Source organism: Nestor notabilis, unplaced genomic scaffold (genome assembly GCF_000696875.1).
Source record: "Nestor notabilis isolate BGI_N333 unplaced genomic scaffold, ASM69687v1 scaffold3309, whole genome shotgun sequence".
NCBI classification, from domain to species: domain Eukaryota; kingdom Metazoa; phylum Chordata; class Aves; order Psittaciformes; family Psittacidae; genus Nestor; species Nestor notabilis.
Genome location: NW_009943089.1, coordinates 5533 through 24908, shown reverse-complemented (window position 1 = coordinate 24908; position 19376 = coordinate 5533). Strand labels below are relative to the sequence as shown.

The following is a 19376-nucleotide window of genomic DNA, read 5'->3' as shown; positions in this document are numbered from 1 at the left end:
GTGGCCTTGGCAGTGCCGGGAATGGATGGACTTGATGATCTTAAAGGTCTTTTCCAACTTGGTTGATTCTATATACATTTTTTTTAAATGGAAGGAGCTGCTACTTCTGTGTGCATGGAGATGGAGAAGACACAATGCAGTAGGCCAGAAAGCTGCCCCCAAGTTAACCATCTCACTTCCTATTGTGTTATGGTGTTAGAGGAGTGGTGCTTTGCTTGAAGTCATTGTTCACTGGCTATGAATCACATTTTTTTCCACTCAAAACACATGAAAAGCACTCTGAAACCATTAAACACAGCATACAAATTCTAATGATATTGTGTCACTACTTTGCAGCCACTAAATGAAAACAAAGAGCTCTTCTATCAGCCCACATGTCCTTCCGTAGTAGCTGCTGCTCTGGTGTACTAGAACCATGTACACAAAAAAATCACAGCCAAAGAAAATATGCATCTACCTTCACTGTGAGACATAATGCCAAAAACTGAATACAACAGCTGGTAAAAGGGGCATGAAGTCTGCAAAAAGGAATGTCACTAAAGATCTCCAGCAGGAAGATGACTAGGCTCCAAGCCAGCGTACCACCTAATGCGAAGAAAATGCATGACTGAAAGAATGTTTTTTCTCTCATTTCTCTGTTATTTGTTTATCAGTCTTCTGCAGCTCATGAGACCTATGCCACCCTAAAGGCTGATAGTTTTTGGGTGCAGCAGTGTGCATGCACCTGGTATCTAGGACAGCACTAAAATACAGGCATTCTCAGCCTACACCAGAATACATCTCCTTTCACTTCTGTGGCTACAGAGGCAGGACAGACCCTCAAACAAAGGGTTTTGTAAAGAAAAAACAGACTGGGGATAAACTGTGAGCATTAGAGATATGAAAAGAAGGGCTTTGAGGGTGAAAGGAGAGGGAATAATTTTTCTTTCTGTGATCAGAGGGAAGTGCTCTGTGGACTCCTTTTAAACTCCCTCTAACTCTCATGGTCAGCCACATAAAGTCTAAAGCATCTTCTGGCTCCTCTCCATCACTGCTTATCTGACCCCAGCATAGATCAGACCACCTACATGAGGCTCATGAATGGAGAGCCAAAGAGCCCTTCTCTGAAATCCCTCACTATCACACAACCAGAATTACCACAGGTTCTGGCTTCCTGCACATGAGAATGACCTGGGGAACCCACTGAATTGATAAATAGGTTACTAATGTTTTAGGAATGTGCCTTTCCCACTGTCTAGCCAATTCAATTTACAAAAACTAGTACATGAGTTACACACATTGGAATTTTAGCAATAATTAATCCTTGACCTGTTCAAAGTGCTGTACAAACATTAACCAGCTAATCCTCAGAATAAACATACACTGTAAATAACACAAAAACCCACCCTAAAACCCCACAAAAATGAACAACCTGAAAACCAAATCTTGCCTCTTCTGCAGAGGGAAAAACTAGTGTGATAAATGTGATACCTTGTGCTGGGCCCCTGAAAGTCACTACCAAAGTCATTAACTATCATAGATAGTTAATAATGTAAGGAAAGTGAGAGTTCCCAACTCCCAGTCCTGTACTGGTGCCTCTAGGATGCAATACATTTTAGCTCCTGATGTCTTTCCCATGTGATGGCCTGCACAGATACAAGAACTCTAGGGCAAAACAAACAACAATAACAACAAGGAACCAAATAAATAAGTATTACATGAAACATTGTCAAAAATTATTTGAAAAGCCCACTTACGAGCTTACAGACAATACCTTGGTGGCACGTATCTGCCTGTGAAGGTCAGTTAGTTGTTGGATTTTGTATTCTAGTTCTGTAATCTGGGCTTGAAGCCATGTCCAACGGCTGCCAATTCTAGCTCTGTCTGCAAGCCACTTCCATTCAGAAGTATAGCTGCTGTGAAGACAAAATGCTGGTTAGTCCAAAAATAAAGATAACCACATTTGCACAAGAACATTTTTGACAGCTGCTCTGCCTCATGTTGCAAGCATCTCAGTTGCTTTCAGAAGATATCTGATTATACCCATCCAGTTTCACATCAGCTTATTTCTGTAACTACAGAACTTGCCCAAACCAGTACAATCAATGTTCACTGGCTATTCCCAAGCTAATCTAGTTTACTGTCCTGTATTAGAAAACCCAGAGCTAGAGAAACTATCAGTTAATGTAGATTACAGATTTGTAAAGAATACCAGTAACTTCACCAGCAAGAACCCAAATTCTTACACCACACTTCCTCCCACGAGCTTCCATGAACATTGTTTGCTAACAACTGGAATCTAATAAAACACTATCCAGCAATGATCAGCTAGATATCAAGTCACTTCCCCAAAAAACAACTTAGTAGTTTATATTTCTTTTATTCAAGCTAGTTTATAAATAGAGCTGTGTCAGTATCATATAGTTAGAGGTCACTCTTACTGCCGTTTACAAAGAGGTGTATTTTGTAACACAAAAGATATGCCTCCCGGTGCTTGACATTGTGATTTGCTTAACTTTATTATGCTAAATTCATTGGCAAATGTTACCCAACCTACACATTAAATAAATGAATCACATAATGGTACCACTCAACAAAGAATCTTAATATCCAGTAAGTTTAAGCAACAGAGACAACACAAAGCAGTATTTTAATATGCAACTTTGACTAGTATCCTATCATTAACTGAGTTTATTTATTTAAAGAAGATGACTGGTGGCTTTTTCCCACTAAAGTTGACAAGCAATTTGCCACAGCTAACTCAAAAGAACTATCCAACCAAAATCAAACCAGAAAAGAAGTGCTTTCACCCAAGTTACTGGGATAACTACTGGATCTAAATTCTAGGTGACACTAAGTAAGTTTTGCACAGGCAGAACACATGATCCCCTCTTTCCAGGCAATGAAGAGTACTGAAGTATCAAAAAAGATGCGAGAAAAAGCAGATGCCAAAGAACTGGCATAGGAACATCACACAAGGGCAATTGTTTTATGCAGAATTTTGTGTCAACTACCACAACAACGAAAGAAAGGTAACACATCACCCTGCAGAAGCTGCTAGACATTTAGTGAGTAGAGAATCACCAAATTTGAGAATCCTAATATTTTCAGGGCAAAGATTATAAAGCATAATATAACTCAAAATCTTAGAACTTTCAGTCTACTTTAGCTATCATAAATAGTAAGATTAGACAGTCTTCAGCAGGTTACCTCTAAAATACATAATTTCCCCCTTTTTAGCATAAATTATCTGCCCACATAATTTACAACTGATTGAAACTCTCTCCTACATAGACAAAATGAATGTGTAAAAGTAGACAGGAGTTTGAAATGCCCCATTTAAATCCAAATTCTATGTGCAAGCAAATCAAGCAGATTACCATCAAAAAGAAATTCAAAGAACTCTATAAATAGATACCATATTAAATATTTTACATTTTATATATTCTATTAGTGATTCTGTCCTAGGAAAAAAGGCATATCAAGTCATCTTGTGGATACCCATTTTTCTGACAACCCCTTCTTATATATTCATTATCACCAACAGCACATTGTAAATAGCCCTGGTTACTTATGCTTTAAACAGGTCTTTGTACCAAAAACTTCTCTGGGATTGACAGCTTTTGCACATTTGTGCTTCTAGAAGTCATAAAATACAGTTTGCAGGGAAAGGAGGGAGAGCGGGGCAAGGCAGAGTTCAATTAAATGATGTGCTTACACAAGTGCAGTGGCTTTTAACACTTCAGATGTGTCACAGGACTCTGGGATGGCAAAAAGCTAGTCCTAAGAAAGAGCTGCTTAATGAGGCTGTAACAAACCCCTTAGTTAATCATTTTAACACAAAAAGGTAAGTAGGAATACAGAGAATAACTGAGAAAAACCCAACAGGAGTGATGAGGTCCCTATTTCTAACTCCCTTCTCAAAAGACAAATGAGCAACCAAAACCTGACACCCCACAAACCAAGACACTGCAACAAGAAAGCTCAGGAGAAAGCAAATATATCACACTGGCAGAATTACCCCCCAAGCTAGATGGAACAATTTGGGAGCGAGGAGAAGTGGGGAGCAAATGAGAGAAAGAAGCACCCACATAGCCAGGAAACAGGAAGCGGAATGGAAAGGGCTGGAACTGGTCTGATGTCACATATACTGAATGGAATCAGCATGGCACTACGGGAATCACAAGGGCACTAAGGGAATCAACAATCAACGTGTTTGCAGGGTTTTTTAACCACAGCATTAAATCTTGAATTGATTGCATTCACTGTTAAGCATATTACATGTATTTTTGCTTCACTGTAAAACACTGTGCAAGTACTTCAGAAGGTTTTAAAGTGTACTATATAATTAAACTAACAGGATTTAATTACACTGTAATAATGATGTCCTTAGGCTCCTCTCTAAGAAAGAGTTTCCACCAAACCAAGCACAAACATTCTAAGCTCATGCCCCAAAAGAAGCAACTTGCAGCTTCTCCCTCGTGTCAGCCCAGGCTGCCCCATGCCCAGCGCCTGCACAAGCACCTGGGCAGCTGCATGGTGACATGGAGGAGAGAGCTGCTAAAGCTTCATTTTAACTTTGGAGGCAGGGTGAACAAAGCAAGATGGACTTGAGATCCTCTTCCCAGTTTTCATGCCCTGCACAGACAGACACCACACACTTTTGCACTGCTACATGGGAAGGGGCATGAAGCTCAGGCAAGGTAGCGAGCATGAGCTCACATTTATGGGATAGGAGATGAGAGCACTGCTAAATTCTGTTCCTATCTCTGTCACTCATATTTGTTTGATCCTGCATTATTTCTTTGCCATCTTTGCCTCTAAGTCTACTTCTCTATCAACTATTTAGTAAAGCTTGTAACTCCTCAGAGGAAGATAAAATCACTTTATGCTACCCTCACACTTCTAAAGTGAGCTGTCTGCATGCAAAGTAATATGGTCACTCAAGTGACAAACAATAAACTGCTGCAATTAAAACTACTGCAATTAAAAATAAATAATTAAAAAATGTGTCTCTGTAAATCTGTCGCTGGGATGTAAGAGAACACAGCACAATATCCACTCACTGCAGAAAGCTGGTTCAAGGTGGCACATTGTATAAATCCAGAGAAGGAAAAAAAAACCCATGAAACAACCAACCACAAAGAGCTACAAAAATAACCAGGCCTGTTACTGAAGGAGGAAGTCAGAGCAGGTGCTAAAGTAGAAGCTCCTGCTCTGGTTCTCTGTTGGGAATGAAACAAGAAAGAAAACCTGTTTCTGTCTGTCCTGCTTCCTGCATGCTCCTTCTGCAAAGCATCTTTACTTGGCTTCTGTGCTTGTGATTCTTAATGCTAAACATCCTCCACTGGCAACTCAATACAAACCACGTTACATGTCCAAAGTTTCTCATGCTCAGAACTGTAGCACAGTTATTTTGTTATTGCTCTTATGATGACTCTAAATCTGCAGATGATCTCTTGCATTCACCCACGACTATTAGAATTGGAAGAGAACAGAGCAACACTGACTTTGTATGAATGAAACATCCCACTAAACGTTCCCTAGAAAAACATGCTGTAATTGCATTAGAGGCAAAAGCTGTTTCCACATGAGATTCTGGCTTGCATTTCCCCTGTTCTGGCTGAACCACAGGAGGTCAATCCTGCACAACTTGCAAGCAAAGAAAGAAAGACGGAAAGAAATGCAGAAGAACAAACAAGCCATGAGGAGCATGGCCACAAATGCAGACAGTCAGAGTATGATCAAAAATATGCCTAGGAAGGAAGCAGACATTCATGCTGTAGTGTGTGTCCCCCCAAAGTATGGGAAAGAATTCTGCTGGGAATTAGATTTAGTCAAGAGCACTAAATAATATACTGCTATTACAGTCCATACTATTGCTTGAACTGAAAGAAGTCTTTAGCTGTGATCTGTGGACAGAATGTATGCATGAACCCCTCAGCACTCTCACCTTCCCAGAAGAGGAAAGAAAACTGAGAAAAACCTGGCTTCTATGGAGCCAAACCAACATCTCAGAATGCAACAGGACTATGAGAAGCATTTCCAGGGCCTCAAATACTTTGTGGGTGAGTTTTATGTTCTCCCAATAGCAAAGATCAGTCTGTCCCTCCCACAAAAAAAAACCCACAAACCAGGCAACCCGAGTGCAAAGAGGAACTGCTAACCAAGATAAAATTGCTGTGCTAGACACACACACTGTCGGGTTTTACACTTGGGGGTTGGTTTGTTTGTTTAGAGGAGAGGAGAAGGGGTGGAATTGAAACCTCTCAGGCATATTTTCTTTTTATAAACAAGAAGCCTGAAAAATAGTTCATAAATAACAAAGGCGAAAGAGAGTGGTGTTTAAAATGCACAAAAAATATAGAACCTGGGATTGCTAGTAAGTATCCAGGCAGGCTGACTCAAATAGGGAAGCACGGAAAAAAGTATTTTAGAGCAAGCAGCCCTGTGCCCAAGGCAAGGTTCTCCACAATTCTCACACATCCTGAGGCCTTCCAGCCTCCTAACTCCCAGTGAGAATAAGCAGCATACCCCTACCATAAGATGTCTACAAGGACAACGACAGGATGCTTCCTACTGAACAGGAAAGGAGCATGCTTGCAACAGATCCACATCTAAACTCCAAAACGCAGGTTTGCCAACCCAAAACACAAGTATCCTTCCAAAAGGTTTGCTTCAAAGAACAGCAGCGTTTTCAAGTTACAACATTCTTAAACATGAGCAAGCCAGAGAGCAAGGCACCCACATAGCGTGGGTGGGAAACACTTCTCCAATCCCAAACTCCTGCATTAAGCATAAGAACAGCAGTTGTTCCTGACATCCCCTCACACTTTCATTTCCGCTCAGCCTCCTAACACAGTGTATTTTGCTCTTTCTTCCAGACCATCTCCCGTTCAGTTTAATCCACATTGTTCTGGCATCCAGTTTTCAGATGATTTAGCCCTAAAGTGACCCATGATCCTGAAATCTGCCATCCCTGTTGGTTCATCTCCTCCTCTCACTAGGAACTCCTGGGCTATCAGAGGCCTGTTGCCGATCATGCAACAGTGAAGTATTTGGGAGCAAAAAGCAGCTCATAACCTCCAGACTGGTTACCCTCAGGACAGAGCTGGTCACCTACCTTGGTGGAAGGCACTGAAAACAACAGCAGAAGTTTATTATTTTGATGAAGGACTCAGTTCTGGAAACTGAAAAGGAAAAAAAACCAACCCAGGAAGTTCTCAATACCTTTAAATCCCATCCAGACATCATATGACTCACAATGAAATTCATGAGACTTAACACACTGGGGGGGAAAAAAAAATCATACCTTCCCAATTCTCTTGGAAAGCTGAGTTGCACAAAAACACAAACCTCCTCATATTCACCATGTGGCACTATAACAAATGCTCAAGAGCACACTAGAATGGGGGGGTCCCCCAACAGTGGAGCTGCAAAGCTGTGAACTTCCTGAGCTGCACCTAATTTTACACCAGTATCACAGGCAGTTTTCCTTTGACTACACATGACAATGCCTAAAAAGCACCTGGCCTGAGTACAACCATCTTCTTGCAAGCATTAAGGTGAGTGCAGGGCTTCTGACACTTTTTGTCAACACGCTTGTGTAATTCAACATGTCAATTTTGATTCCCTCTGCAGACACTGACAGTAAGTAAGAGATCACCTGTGAAAACTAGGAGGTGGTATCATACAAAACGTTTAAATTAGGTGAATCCAACTATGTAGCACATGTATTTTAGATAATCTTATCTAGATTTTACTCATGAGATAAAAATGCCCACTCCCAACAGAAACTTCCACTGCTTGTAACGGCTGAACAAACACGTCTAACTACGAAATGACCCGTAAATGCTTTCTCAAGGACTAATTCTTTCAGCACACCTACTTAATGTTTGTTTTCAGAATGAACTAACCTCAGCTGCTGCTGAAGTATTAATTCCCCTGGACCAGCTAACTGTTAAACCCATAATAACCACATCATTAAAAAACCCCAGTGAGTGCTTTTTATGAACTCAAATCTCTTCTATGCATTCCAGAGTGCAAACAAGATTAAAAAAAGCTGCAACAAATGCCATCCTCTGGTATCATACCCAATAGACATACACAACACTATTTACTCCAACAGTTCACCATCATTAGCCTTTGCTTGGATCATCCAGGAGCTCTCACCACAGCCTGACTGCACAGAGAACCAAGCTCTGTCCCCTTCCTCCCCCGAAAATCAATCAGTTAAGGGAAGTTTTCAAAATGACACTGTAGTCTCTGTGAAGACCTGCAACCAGGTCATTCCTCTGCAGCCTCTGGGGTTGCTATCTAGTGTTTAACAGCAATTTTTACCTGGCAGAGATTTTCCTCCGAAACACTACACGGCTTCAGAACGCATGGGTTACAGTTCTCCCTATCGTCTACAGACATCAGCAACTGCTTATCACAACAATTTCTGGCACCCACGCCTGGTCCCACCATCCCTGACATCCTGTTGCCATTTAATACTTTCAGAACTGCATTCAATGGCATATGTTGATACTAACAAATAATACAAGTCTTCCCAGACCAAAAAACTACATCCAGCTGAATGTTTCTGCTAAACCATCAGGCCTGAGGAATTTATGCAGTAACACCTGAGATTACCAACCACAGCTCCGATTTTCCCTTTAAGAGAAAAATCATGGTACAGTGGAGAAGAGGAAAACTGATATTCAGGAAAAAAGGCTGTAGAAGAAAACTAGAATTACCAGAAGGGGAAGTCTCTGTGCTTGGATACCCTAACAAAGGAGAAATTCCATAACAGTTTCACACTGGAGCTCTATATGCTCCCTCAGCTGAGAAATCCTAGCTCCCAAACTGATGGGATGCCACTGCCAGTACTTGCCTGCTACAGGGCTCCTGCAAAGAATCACACTGTTACTATGGGTTTTCTGTTCAAATCTGAACTGTTACACTTGCACTGAATTGTTAATGTAGGGCTCAACAAAAGAAATTAAAAATTCAGCTTCTGAAAGCAGTTTTGTCTGTGTGCTCATTTTTTTCCAGTGGTTGGTTTTCAGGTGCTTTTCATCTTCTGTTCTGTTTACATCATTCTTTAGAGTTGTTAATGATAAAAGACCAAACTGGTTGGTGGAGGTGGGGTCAGTTAGAATATTAACTGCACAAGTAAAAACCTGCACAAGGCAAACAACCAGTACCATTTCCTCTTTTAATAAAACAAATACACTGCAAAATAATTATCTGCTAATGCCTTTTGTTAAAAAGAATTTAAAATTCATGTTTAAGATTTCACTGGCTTCCCCAGCACCCCAGCTTCTTCCACTAAACCTGAGCGTGCTGTTGATCAGACCAACATAGAGCGGAGAAACAGGTAGTGCTAACATGCAATGAAAGAAACTTCAGGAACACCAGGGCTGCCTGGAAACAAGCTGCTTTTCTTGCTTTTGAAATGGCACAACATCAATAGAGCAACAACAAAACACCAGGAACACAGGCCTAGAAATTCTCTGTGAGTATTACACAACTGCCCTTGAAAAAGAAATCAAGAAAGTAGTGCTATGCCTGGATCCCATGCTCAACATAAAATAAGACTGAGCTTACAATATATTGCTTTAAAGATATGTGCAAATAGAACATTATTACAGCATATGAGCAGCATATCAATGCTGTCCAGCCACTAAAGTTGGTCCCAAAATGCGTACATATATTCTCAAAAGGATTAGGTGGATATGACATGGCTCTGGGGCCCCTAAAACAAGAGGGACATGGAGCCGCTCAAGTGAGTCCAGAGGAGGCCACAAAGATGCTGCAAGGGCTGGAGCAGCTCTGCTCTGGAGACAGGTGGAAAGCACTGGTGACTGGTGGTTCAGGCTAGAGAAGAAAATTCTCTGGGAAGACCTTTTAACTGCCTTCCAATATCTAATGGGGGCCCATGAGAAATCTAAAGAGAGACTTTTTACAAGGGAATGTAGTGACAGGACAAGGGGGAATGGCTTTAAACTTAAAGAGGGAGATTCAGATTAGACATAAGGAAAAAGTTTTTCCCTGTGAGGGTGCTGAGGCGCCGGCACAGGGTGCCCAGAGAAGCTGTGGCTGCCCCATCCCTGGGCAGTGTTCATGGCCAGGTTGGACGCAGCTTGGAGCAACCTGGTCTACTGGAAGGTGTCCCTGCCCATGGCAGGGGGTTGGAACTGGATCAGTTTTACAGTCCCTTCCAACAGAAGCTATTCTATGCTTTTATGGTACTTATATAACATCTAACTCCACCTTTTAAGTAATTTCATTCTAGCTACATATAGTATCAGATTTTGATGTAAAAATGGATACAGAGCTTATTCTTTTTTGAGACTTTTTGGATAGACAACTAACAGTTGACCCAGAACTTGCATGTCAGGTGCACTGGAGATTATCAGCAGGTTTTTGGTTGCAGAACAAGGAAAACTGCTGGGCAGGGACTGAAGAAAGGGCTGTAGCTGGAGGGGAAGCCCACGGCAAACCAATCAGGTAGGAAATGAGAAGCAGGAGCAGTAGCAAAGACACCAGTACACACTGACCTCCACCTCCCACTGAGCCTCCGTAAAGTGAACATGCCTTGCTGTTAAGTGATGCGAGCAATGTTCCCACCACGTATAGGGGAGTGCTGTAGGGAACAGGCTAACAGAAGAGCTGGAAGGACCTGAGGGCTGGACCCACCACCCCTTTTTGGACCCAAAGGAAGCTGTTATGGGGCTGTGCTGAGTGTGAAACCCCCATTTGGGGTGAGCCCCAGCAGCACAGCCACAGGGCAGCCCAAGAACTGCCCCAGAGGGATGCCAGCACCTGCCCCGGGGACACTGGACAGTTGCTGTAAGCAGGCTGCGATTAAGTAATAGAGGAGTAAGGAAACAGTACTTGGCTGTTTGCTTTGCAGGGCAGGGATGGAGTTTGTTTTGAGGTTAAACCCTACAGTCTGGTCCACAGGGTAATGGGTATGGAGAGTGTAATGAATGCAGGTTTGAGCTGTTGCAACCTTTTTGGTTTGTGTGTTCTGTAGGAGCTTGGGATGGAGTTTCAGAGTTTTACTGCTGCCCAAGCCTACCCCCACGGGCTGGGAGGAAGGGGAGTTTAGAATGCACATATATTCAAACATGGACCTTCAGGTTTTGGTTTGATTTTTTTTTTTTTAATACCAGAATCGGTAATTAAAGGTTTGATAACTGAAAATTAAATTGATTTAAATTCTCCAACAGAAAACTTGTTCTCAGCCCCAATAGCAAGGTAAAATGCCTGGATGAAAAGAAAATAATTTACAGCTTATTTCAGTTTCAGTAAGAAAGAGCACAGGTCAATATATTTAAATCTGACATCTAAAGTTACATTCCTAACCCATATTTAGCAGTATGAATGAAACCCTGTTATAGGAGAGCATTCCTATTTTGGGAAGTCTTTATGCACACTTTTGATTTCATGAGAAAAGGAAAGCATTTAAATGATTTCCTGTATCAGGGGCCCACATATGCTGATTTTCAAAGGCACTGGATATATCCCTTTGAAGTAGATTCTCCTGGAATCAATGTTATCTATAAAACGAAATCATGCTGCCCTCACTTTACAAGATGGTATACAGACAGTTCCTTGTTGTTTGTAAACAAATCTTCTAATTAAAACACACCGCACAGCTTAGCAAAAGAAAAGGCTGCCCATAAAATACTGATTCAGCAGCAGTTGACATCAAGCACCAAACTCTTCTTGTCTACCATTTAATTAAGCATGAGAAGTTATCACGCACACACGTGTCTGATTAAAAGGTTTTCTATTCTACTCTGCGTTGACTGTGCATGAAACCGTCATTCAGAAGAGTAACACCAAGTTTTTATTTAACATGCATTCTACACCTAACTGGAAAGCACTGACATTCCTGGCTCTGAGATTCTCTTGCAGGTTACAACTTGTCAAACCTTTTGCCTTTCATTAAAGGCTTTCAGCAGCTGCAAAAATATTAATGTAATTATAGGGTAGAAAATCAGGCTCCTCACTCACAAGAGCATTATTCTGGTATTGTGAAAAGGAAGTCTTGCTCAAAAGCAAGGTGTAACTGCTGTACATGAGATCTCTGAAGAAAAACAGTAAATGCATGTGGAACCCTAAAGAAGTTGTAAATCCGTCTTATGGAAATACAACCAAGTGAGGTTGAATATATTCTGAAATAAGCCATGTATCCTGGAATGAAAACAGAAAGTAACATAAAGTTATCTTTTCTTTAATTCCCTGGTAACAATTCTCCTCCCACATCCTAGTGACAGGAGCCAAGAACTGAGAGAATGGAATTCATGAAAAAACAATATACAAAACGTTCCAGAATCAGCATATTATTAGCACCTATGAATTTATACTTATTCAGAAGTCCTCCCATTAATCTTCTATGCAAATAAGACATTTCCCAGACTTGTGAACTAAAAAGGTCTTTAAAAAAAACAAGTGGAAACAACTGGGGGTTTGTGCTTAAGAAAAACTGAGACAAGTGTTTAGTCCTGGCAGACTCTCTTCCTCCCTTTCCCAAAACCAGAATTCAGTTCTCCTATCAGGTGTGAAATGAAATTACAGCTCAGAATGGAAAATCAGGACCTGACCTTGAAAAAACTAACAGCTTCCCCTTACAGTGTTGCTCAAAGACATGCAACATGGGCAATAAATGCCAGCCCTTAAGCAGTGTCTTCTGTAGCAAGGCCTGCAGAGCTGCATTGATGTTGCTCATTTGGCCCTGAGAAAAAATGCTAGGAAAAATGGAAAATAATCTAGAACAAACAGATTAGATCTGGAGAGATTAGTCATAATATTTTCTTCCTTCCTGTAGTCTCTCTGCATCACTGCTCCCCTCTCCACCAAGTATGTGTACTAAAAGCAGATTTCCCAGCTTCTCTCTTTCCAACTGGCAATCTAAGGGGGGGTGGGGAGGGAAAAAGATTTACTATCTCTGCACATTTATTATAAAAGTTTCCAGGCACAATAAACCCCGTGGGCATGGAAAAACATAACAGTGCTTCTTCGTCAGGCTTGGGGTTCCTGAAGGATAATCAGTAAAACGTGTCTTTCAAAAAAATCAAGAGAAAAAGCAGGAAAATATTTCAGAAGGAAAAAGTCCCACCAAATCATGCAAATGAATCTGTGTTCAGATGGGGGATTTAGGGCACAGGCCTTTTCATAAGTAGACAGCTACTTATTTTGCAGCAAACATCCATAGTAAGCAGCTTTTCTCTCTAATCCATTAGATACATGTATTACTATTTGATGGAGTCAGCAGCGGTGCCTTTGGAGAAGCCCTGTGATGTACCTTTGATTCTGAAAGATCATGCATGTAGCTTACGTAGAAGAAAAACTCTGTACCCTGCAACTTTAAGGGTTTCCCAAATAACCACTTCAGCATCAGATTTCTTTGTGGCACATGGTAAACAAGCAGAACTTCTAACCACATCAGGAACACACTCAAAGTACATGGATAAAGATGTGGAGTTGGCCTGGAAGGATATAATACATAGCTCCCACAGCAGAGCTGTGCTGCTGGGAAAACTGTGAGCTCACATCCTCCCCCAATCAGCCTTGTTGGAAATCTGTGACCATTTCTACAGATCATCTTCCATCTTCATGAGATGGTCAACAAGTTCCAAGTAAACTCATATGTCTATGTTGCATTTCAAGTGGTTATGTTAGTTGTGAACTCCTGAAAGAATTACTTACTGTCAGCTTTGTAATGCCCTCCTCAGCCCATCCACTTTGGCTGCCAATGCTGGGAGCTAGTGACCAGCACCTAGCATCTGCCTTTGAGAAACCAGAGAGAAGTCCTATCATATCCCCTGTGCAGTGCCTCAGGAACTTCCTGCACCCAAAGGCTGGAATGGTAGTAGAATACACTACAAATGACTGATGGAAACTTGGTACTTTACCTAAGAAACCTTCCATGAACTCTGACAGGTTAAAAACATGAATAAGCTGACGCTGGCAGCAAAATGACAGAATTCCTGAAAAGAGACAGCTGTTTTTTCCTATTTCTTTTTAGCAAATACTCAAAGGTCCAAACATGTTTCAATTAAGCTCCTGAAATGGGACAAGGCTTTCCAGTTGCTCTAGGAACTAGGGAAGTTCAGTAAGTACTGTGAATTGTCAACTAGAAGAACTGCCTTCACCAGAAGACCAAGGATCTTTTTTCTTTCTGGTGTTGAGGCCAACACCGATGTAATGCAGAAGGGATGAACAGTAGTCTAAATATCTTATAACAGCTATTTGCAACTAAACAACAAGGGTATTGAAATAGATGGATGAAGACAATCTTACTTGAGACACAAAGCACTGAGATACAGCTCAGAAGAGCTTATGTCACAACTCATTGGGCAGAACTCTTTTCAGGATAATGAGAATGAACAGGTTCAAAATGCTAAAAATAGCTCTAGGTTTTTTGCTACCATGAAGAATTGGAGCTGGAATCAACTTCTTCCTCCTGACAGGAAACAGACTGTTCTCAGGTAAACACAGTAACAGCAGGTTCCTGCCTGCATTGGATTGACAACTCCTCCTTGCAAAAAAGGGATAAAAAGCACTGCAGGCATAACAGTGAACAGCCACCAGTGTGATTACGCACTCAAGTTAAATGCAATCAGTAAACTGTGATACAGGCAAACCCAAAACATTTTTCCCTTTCACCACTGCATTAATAGAACCTTGTGACATCTACAGTTAAGTACTATGAAGAATTTCACCAATGAAGAGTCTTTCCAGGTCATTAAAAGTCTTCACTATGAAAAATAAGTCACAAGCAAGGAAATGAGTGTTTTCTCACCCAGATGACTGCATTATTTCTGGAAAGCACTAAGAGTCAATTCCCTGGAGAGAAAGGCATTTAAAAGAATGTAAATCCACTTACTGAAGAAAAAAAATGGATCTTAATTCTGTTTGTTTCTTTTGTCCAGGTGAAAGGCAATCCAAAGAGCCTTGAAGTGGGAAAGCTCAGAAACAAGAAATCACAGCAGCTGCACCGTGAACAACCTTTGGCACTAGAAGAAAAAGTGCAACCATTCAGCCACAAAGACAAATCTTAAGGAAGCTGGAGAAATGAAGAAACCCATTCCAAGCTGAAGATAATGATAAATTCAAATAAGAAACAGCTTGTCCTCAACTGCAATGTTAATTCAGGCACTGCCTCAGCCTATGCACACAGACCTTCTGCCTCAATTAGGTAGTACTTTAAGCTTGCTGGCCCTGCAGCACACTTCAAACCCCAGTGATTCTTGTATTGCAAGGTCTTAGTTAATGCACTCTGCTAACCCCAGCGCTGCTGCTTGACTGCTGTTCAGCAGTAAGAGCGTAAACAAGGGAGGAAAAACACAACACAAATAAAGGGTCGCAATGAATCAGACTATGGATGATCAACCCAGTCTCTGGCCTCATAGCAGTGGCCAGGATAGGAAGTCTCACAAGGGGGCAGGCATGGAGGGAGAGCAGGGCTGTTCCAGAACACTCCCTCAGCTGCCAGCAACCGGAGCTTGGGGATTTCCTGAGCCAAAGGTGGTGTCTTTGTACTTAATAATTCTCTGGGGATTTTTTTCCTCGGTGCAACAAAACAAACTGAGCAAGCCTTAAGTGGAAAAGACAACTTAAGGAGTTCAAAAGCCACAAGAAGAAATAAAGATAAAGGACTGGCAGGCAGAGTCAGAAACTCAACAGTTCCTGGCAAGAAGGAAAAAAACAACAACCCCTCACGCAGAACTCTGGTCCAAGTTTTACATTATCCACTACCCTCTGAGAATCATGAGTTTCTCATCAGTTTTTCTTTCTCGGTTCATGTAATCACAAGATAAGAATCCCAGAGGCAGAGCTATTACTCAGAAGTTCAAACGTATCAGTGAGAAGAAGAATGAGGATTCTCCTATGCTGGGAAGAGACAAAAACGCTGTTTTTCTTTGAAATATTTCAAAAGGAGAATACTACTTTGTGTTAACTCAAATATTTAACGTGATCCTAACTTAGCTGGCAAGTCATTATGCTCTAGTTGCACTCCAGTACAGTATTTACCATTCTGACAATATGTGAGAGAAAAATCAAAACTAGTTTTTATATATTGCACTTTTTCTCCTCTCTGGTTTCCAGGCATACAGAGTTTAAGGAAACACAGCAGCGATTTAATACAACCATGTTATACAAAGCTTCCCTCACTGAAGCTATAAACACATAACAGGGCACAGCTCTTTTCCAACTTCCTTGATTTCTTCTGAACATTATGCTTTTCAAGAAACAGACCAAGATAAGCTTTTAAGTATTTATTTTTCCTCAAACACCGGTGTGGCTCTTCATGCTTTCCAGACACTCGCTAACACCAGAGTCTAAGAAGAGATCAAGAAAGACAAAATCACTCCTGACTTCAAGTTCTAGAAATGTAGGTGTCATTGTAGGTCCTAGCAAGCTGCCGTGTTTATATGAAGCTCTATTCCATGTGTCAGTGTCCTGACTACCACATCCTAAACAGACCTCAAGACATACTCTGTTCTCTTCATCTCCCTTCAGAAGGGGAAAGCAGCTGTCCTTTCACTGCTTGCTAACTCAATCTCTTTGGTCATGAAATTTTAATAGTGTAGCAAGATAGGGGGAAAAAAAAACAGAAGATAAAAGAGGCTGTGACACCGAAAGGGAACAATTTTATTATCTACTTCTCTTACCCATTACTGATTTCAAAGCTACAATAATTTGTACTGACAGGATCCCTGCCAGTTCAAGACAGTATTAGTTCATGAGACTGATTTCCCTCTGGTTCTTGAAAAAGACACCAGCAATAATTAAAACACCACTCCTACCTTCATTTCCAGTAGCAGAACAACTTCAGTCAGTAAACTAACATTTTACAAATCATAATTCAAAGCAGCGAACTTTTTCAATATACAAACCCCAAAATACTGGATGGCTTGACACCTGCATCAGATGACCATTTTTATTCTTTATCACATAGCAGTGGATTTCAAGATGGTAACACTGACTAATTCTTAATAGCTCCAGAAAAAAAATCAGAATTATTTTCATAATGGCCAAAAAGAAATTCTACAGCACTGCTATTACTATTCAGTTTACAGCATCATCTGAGTACTTAATCATTAGCAGTACTAATGTAATGCAAACTTGTCAGAGTGCAGTACAAAATCTAGCTCTACAGTCTAGTAAAGTAACTGTTCCTTAAATGCTGTAATTAGGAGTTCTTACTCTCTGCCTGGCCCCTGACAAACCTGGTTCACACAGGCTGTACTGATGATTTCAGTAGTACTACCTATTGAGAGAGAGGGGTTACTCACACAAGAGGGAACCTGCAGGTCTAGACCCTTCCATCTTGATTTATAAGCACGAAGCACACGAGTCTAGCAGGAATTTAACACTTACGCTTCCACAGTTGTTCTTACAGTCTGTTCCTCACCATCTTCATCTGAGCTGCTACATGTTGCATCGGAGTCCAGATCCTTCTCCACACGAGACAGCAGCCCTCCAGTATGAAGTGCAAATCCCCGGATTTCACCTGGTGCAATGTTAACTCCATTCTGTGGGTCTGTACTCGAACTACTCTCCAGAGTAGTTGTGTTGTTTTCTGGCCAACCTTCAGTGCACCTGAGGGAGCTACTGCTCAAAAATCTGGTTGGCTCATGGAAAACCTTCATCCTTTGTAGCTGATGTTTCACAAAGCATTTCAGCTGCTGATCGCAGTGTTTGATAACATGCTTTGCCAGGAGCATTTGTAAACGTTTCTGAGTTCTTTTGGCACGACTGATTTCCATTTGTTGCTTAGTGACACACTGGAGTAAGCGAGCATACACCTCCTCTGGGGTGCAGCTCAAAACGCCTTCCGAAGGCCCATGAAGAATTTGGTGTAATAAATCCCCTTTTACTGTTTCAGTGCAGACTCCCAAAGCCCTACCCAAAAAACCATTCTTCTTGTACCATTTACCATTTAAAAGCTGTATTTCTTCCGCGTTACTGGATTCGGTTACATTGGAATCCGAAAGTCTCTGCGTTTCTGCCAGATTCGGAGATGTGGTCTCTGAAAACATTCCCCCTTTGACCTGTTCCTCAGGTTCTGAATGACTAATCTGCCCATCTGAGGTGTCAGCACCATTACGCAATAACTTTCCCATCCTGGAGCAGCCCGGCTCTCCTGCTTCTGGCTGCTTCCCGGTTTTGTTGCTAAACGCAGAATTTGTACTCATTAACAAGACAGACTGATAGCGCTTGGAGGATGGTGGAGAACCAAAATGCTGCACACTGAAGATGTCATTCCTGAGGTTGGGCTCAGCAGTGGGGAACCCCAGGACTGAGCAAGTAATCTGTGCGATGGAGTCCTCTTTTATCTTCTCTTCCACTGCTCTGGAATTTTCCATGCACAAAGCTGTATCAGACTCCATAGCTCTAAAGGACAAAGAAGGTGACAAGTGGATACCATGACCTTTTGTTGCTGCCTCTCTGAGGGCTGGTGTCATTATAGCTACGGTAGGTAGTTTACAGCAAACCTGAAAATAACATGGGCCATGTAAATTTTCTCATTTTCATGACACAGTACAAATACAACAACTGTCAGATAGTTCATTCTTTCAACATTTCAACATTATTTAAAGATTCCATTAAAAAAAATGACATTATCTAAAGCACATGGATAGGCTACGCTCCCCCCCCCAAGTCAAACAAGAACACTCTTTTGGGTTTTGTCTTTATTTCATTCAGAGGTTGTTCCATGTGCAGTGAAAGTCTTTACCTCTCATGGGAGTAAGTGTTCATACCTCACTGCATTTGTGATCCTGTCAGTCTGAGAAATAACACTCACAAAGTTCAAGACTGTTCAACCTTGCCCAAACTGAAAAACATGGCCATAAACCACACGACTGAGAGGATGTGTTTTAAAACACGTGTGTAAGTATGTAAATGCACACACAGAGGTGCACATCTACACATCCCTGCCCCAGAACTCTGCCTAGATTTTATTGTAACCTGCTATGGAGAGAAGTTACTTTTTGAGTCGCATTTGCTTTTCATTCAAGTATTTTTATTTTTTATACTTAAATGAGTCAACAACAGTATCCCAGCAATGGCAGGTAGGCAGCTACCTAGGACAAGTTCAGCACAGCAGAACACCTACCACATGATGAAACACTCTGAAATAAACAGAGAGGCACTACTGGGAGAAACATATTTAATGTAAATCTATATAAAGCAAGCATTTGATTAATTAATGTATTATATATTCTCAAAAATAATACTTTAGAAACCAATTATTAAGGCTAATGCTTTAAAAAAAAAGAACTGTAAGTTCTAAATGTTTCCTAAAAACTCTTTCCATACCTTTGTACCCAGTTCTTTCTTCATCAGGCACTGCCTACATACTACACACACAATACTCTTTAATTATTTTT

The 19376-nt window shown here is 41.1% G+C and overlaps 1 protein-coding gene across 1 annotated transcript in view; it reads right to left on the bottom strand.

The window, feature by feature from the left end:
• KANSL1L (KAT8 regulatory NSL complex subunit 1-like) overlaps positions 1-18475 on the bottom strand; it is a 57687-nt gene extending 39212 nt beyond the window's left edge. Inside the window, exons 1-2 of the mRNA XM_010021716.1 lie at positions 17362-18475; positions 1754-1895 (exon numbers count right to left, since the gene is read on the bottom strand). Of these exons, the coding sequence (XP_010020018.1) occupies positions 1754-1895; positions 17362-18449 (1230 nt within the window). The 5' untranslated portion in view covers positions 18450-18475. The remainder of the gene's footprint in view (positions 1-1753; positions 1896-17361) is intronic.
• Positions 18476-19376: the final 901 nt, after the last annotated feature.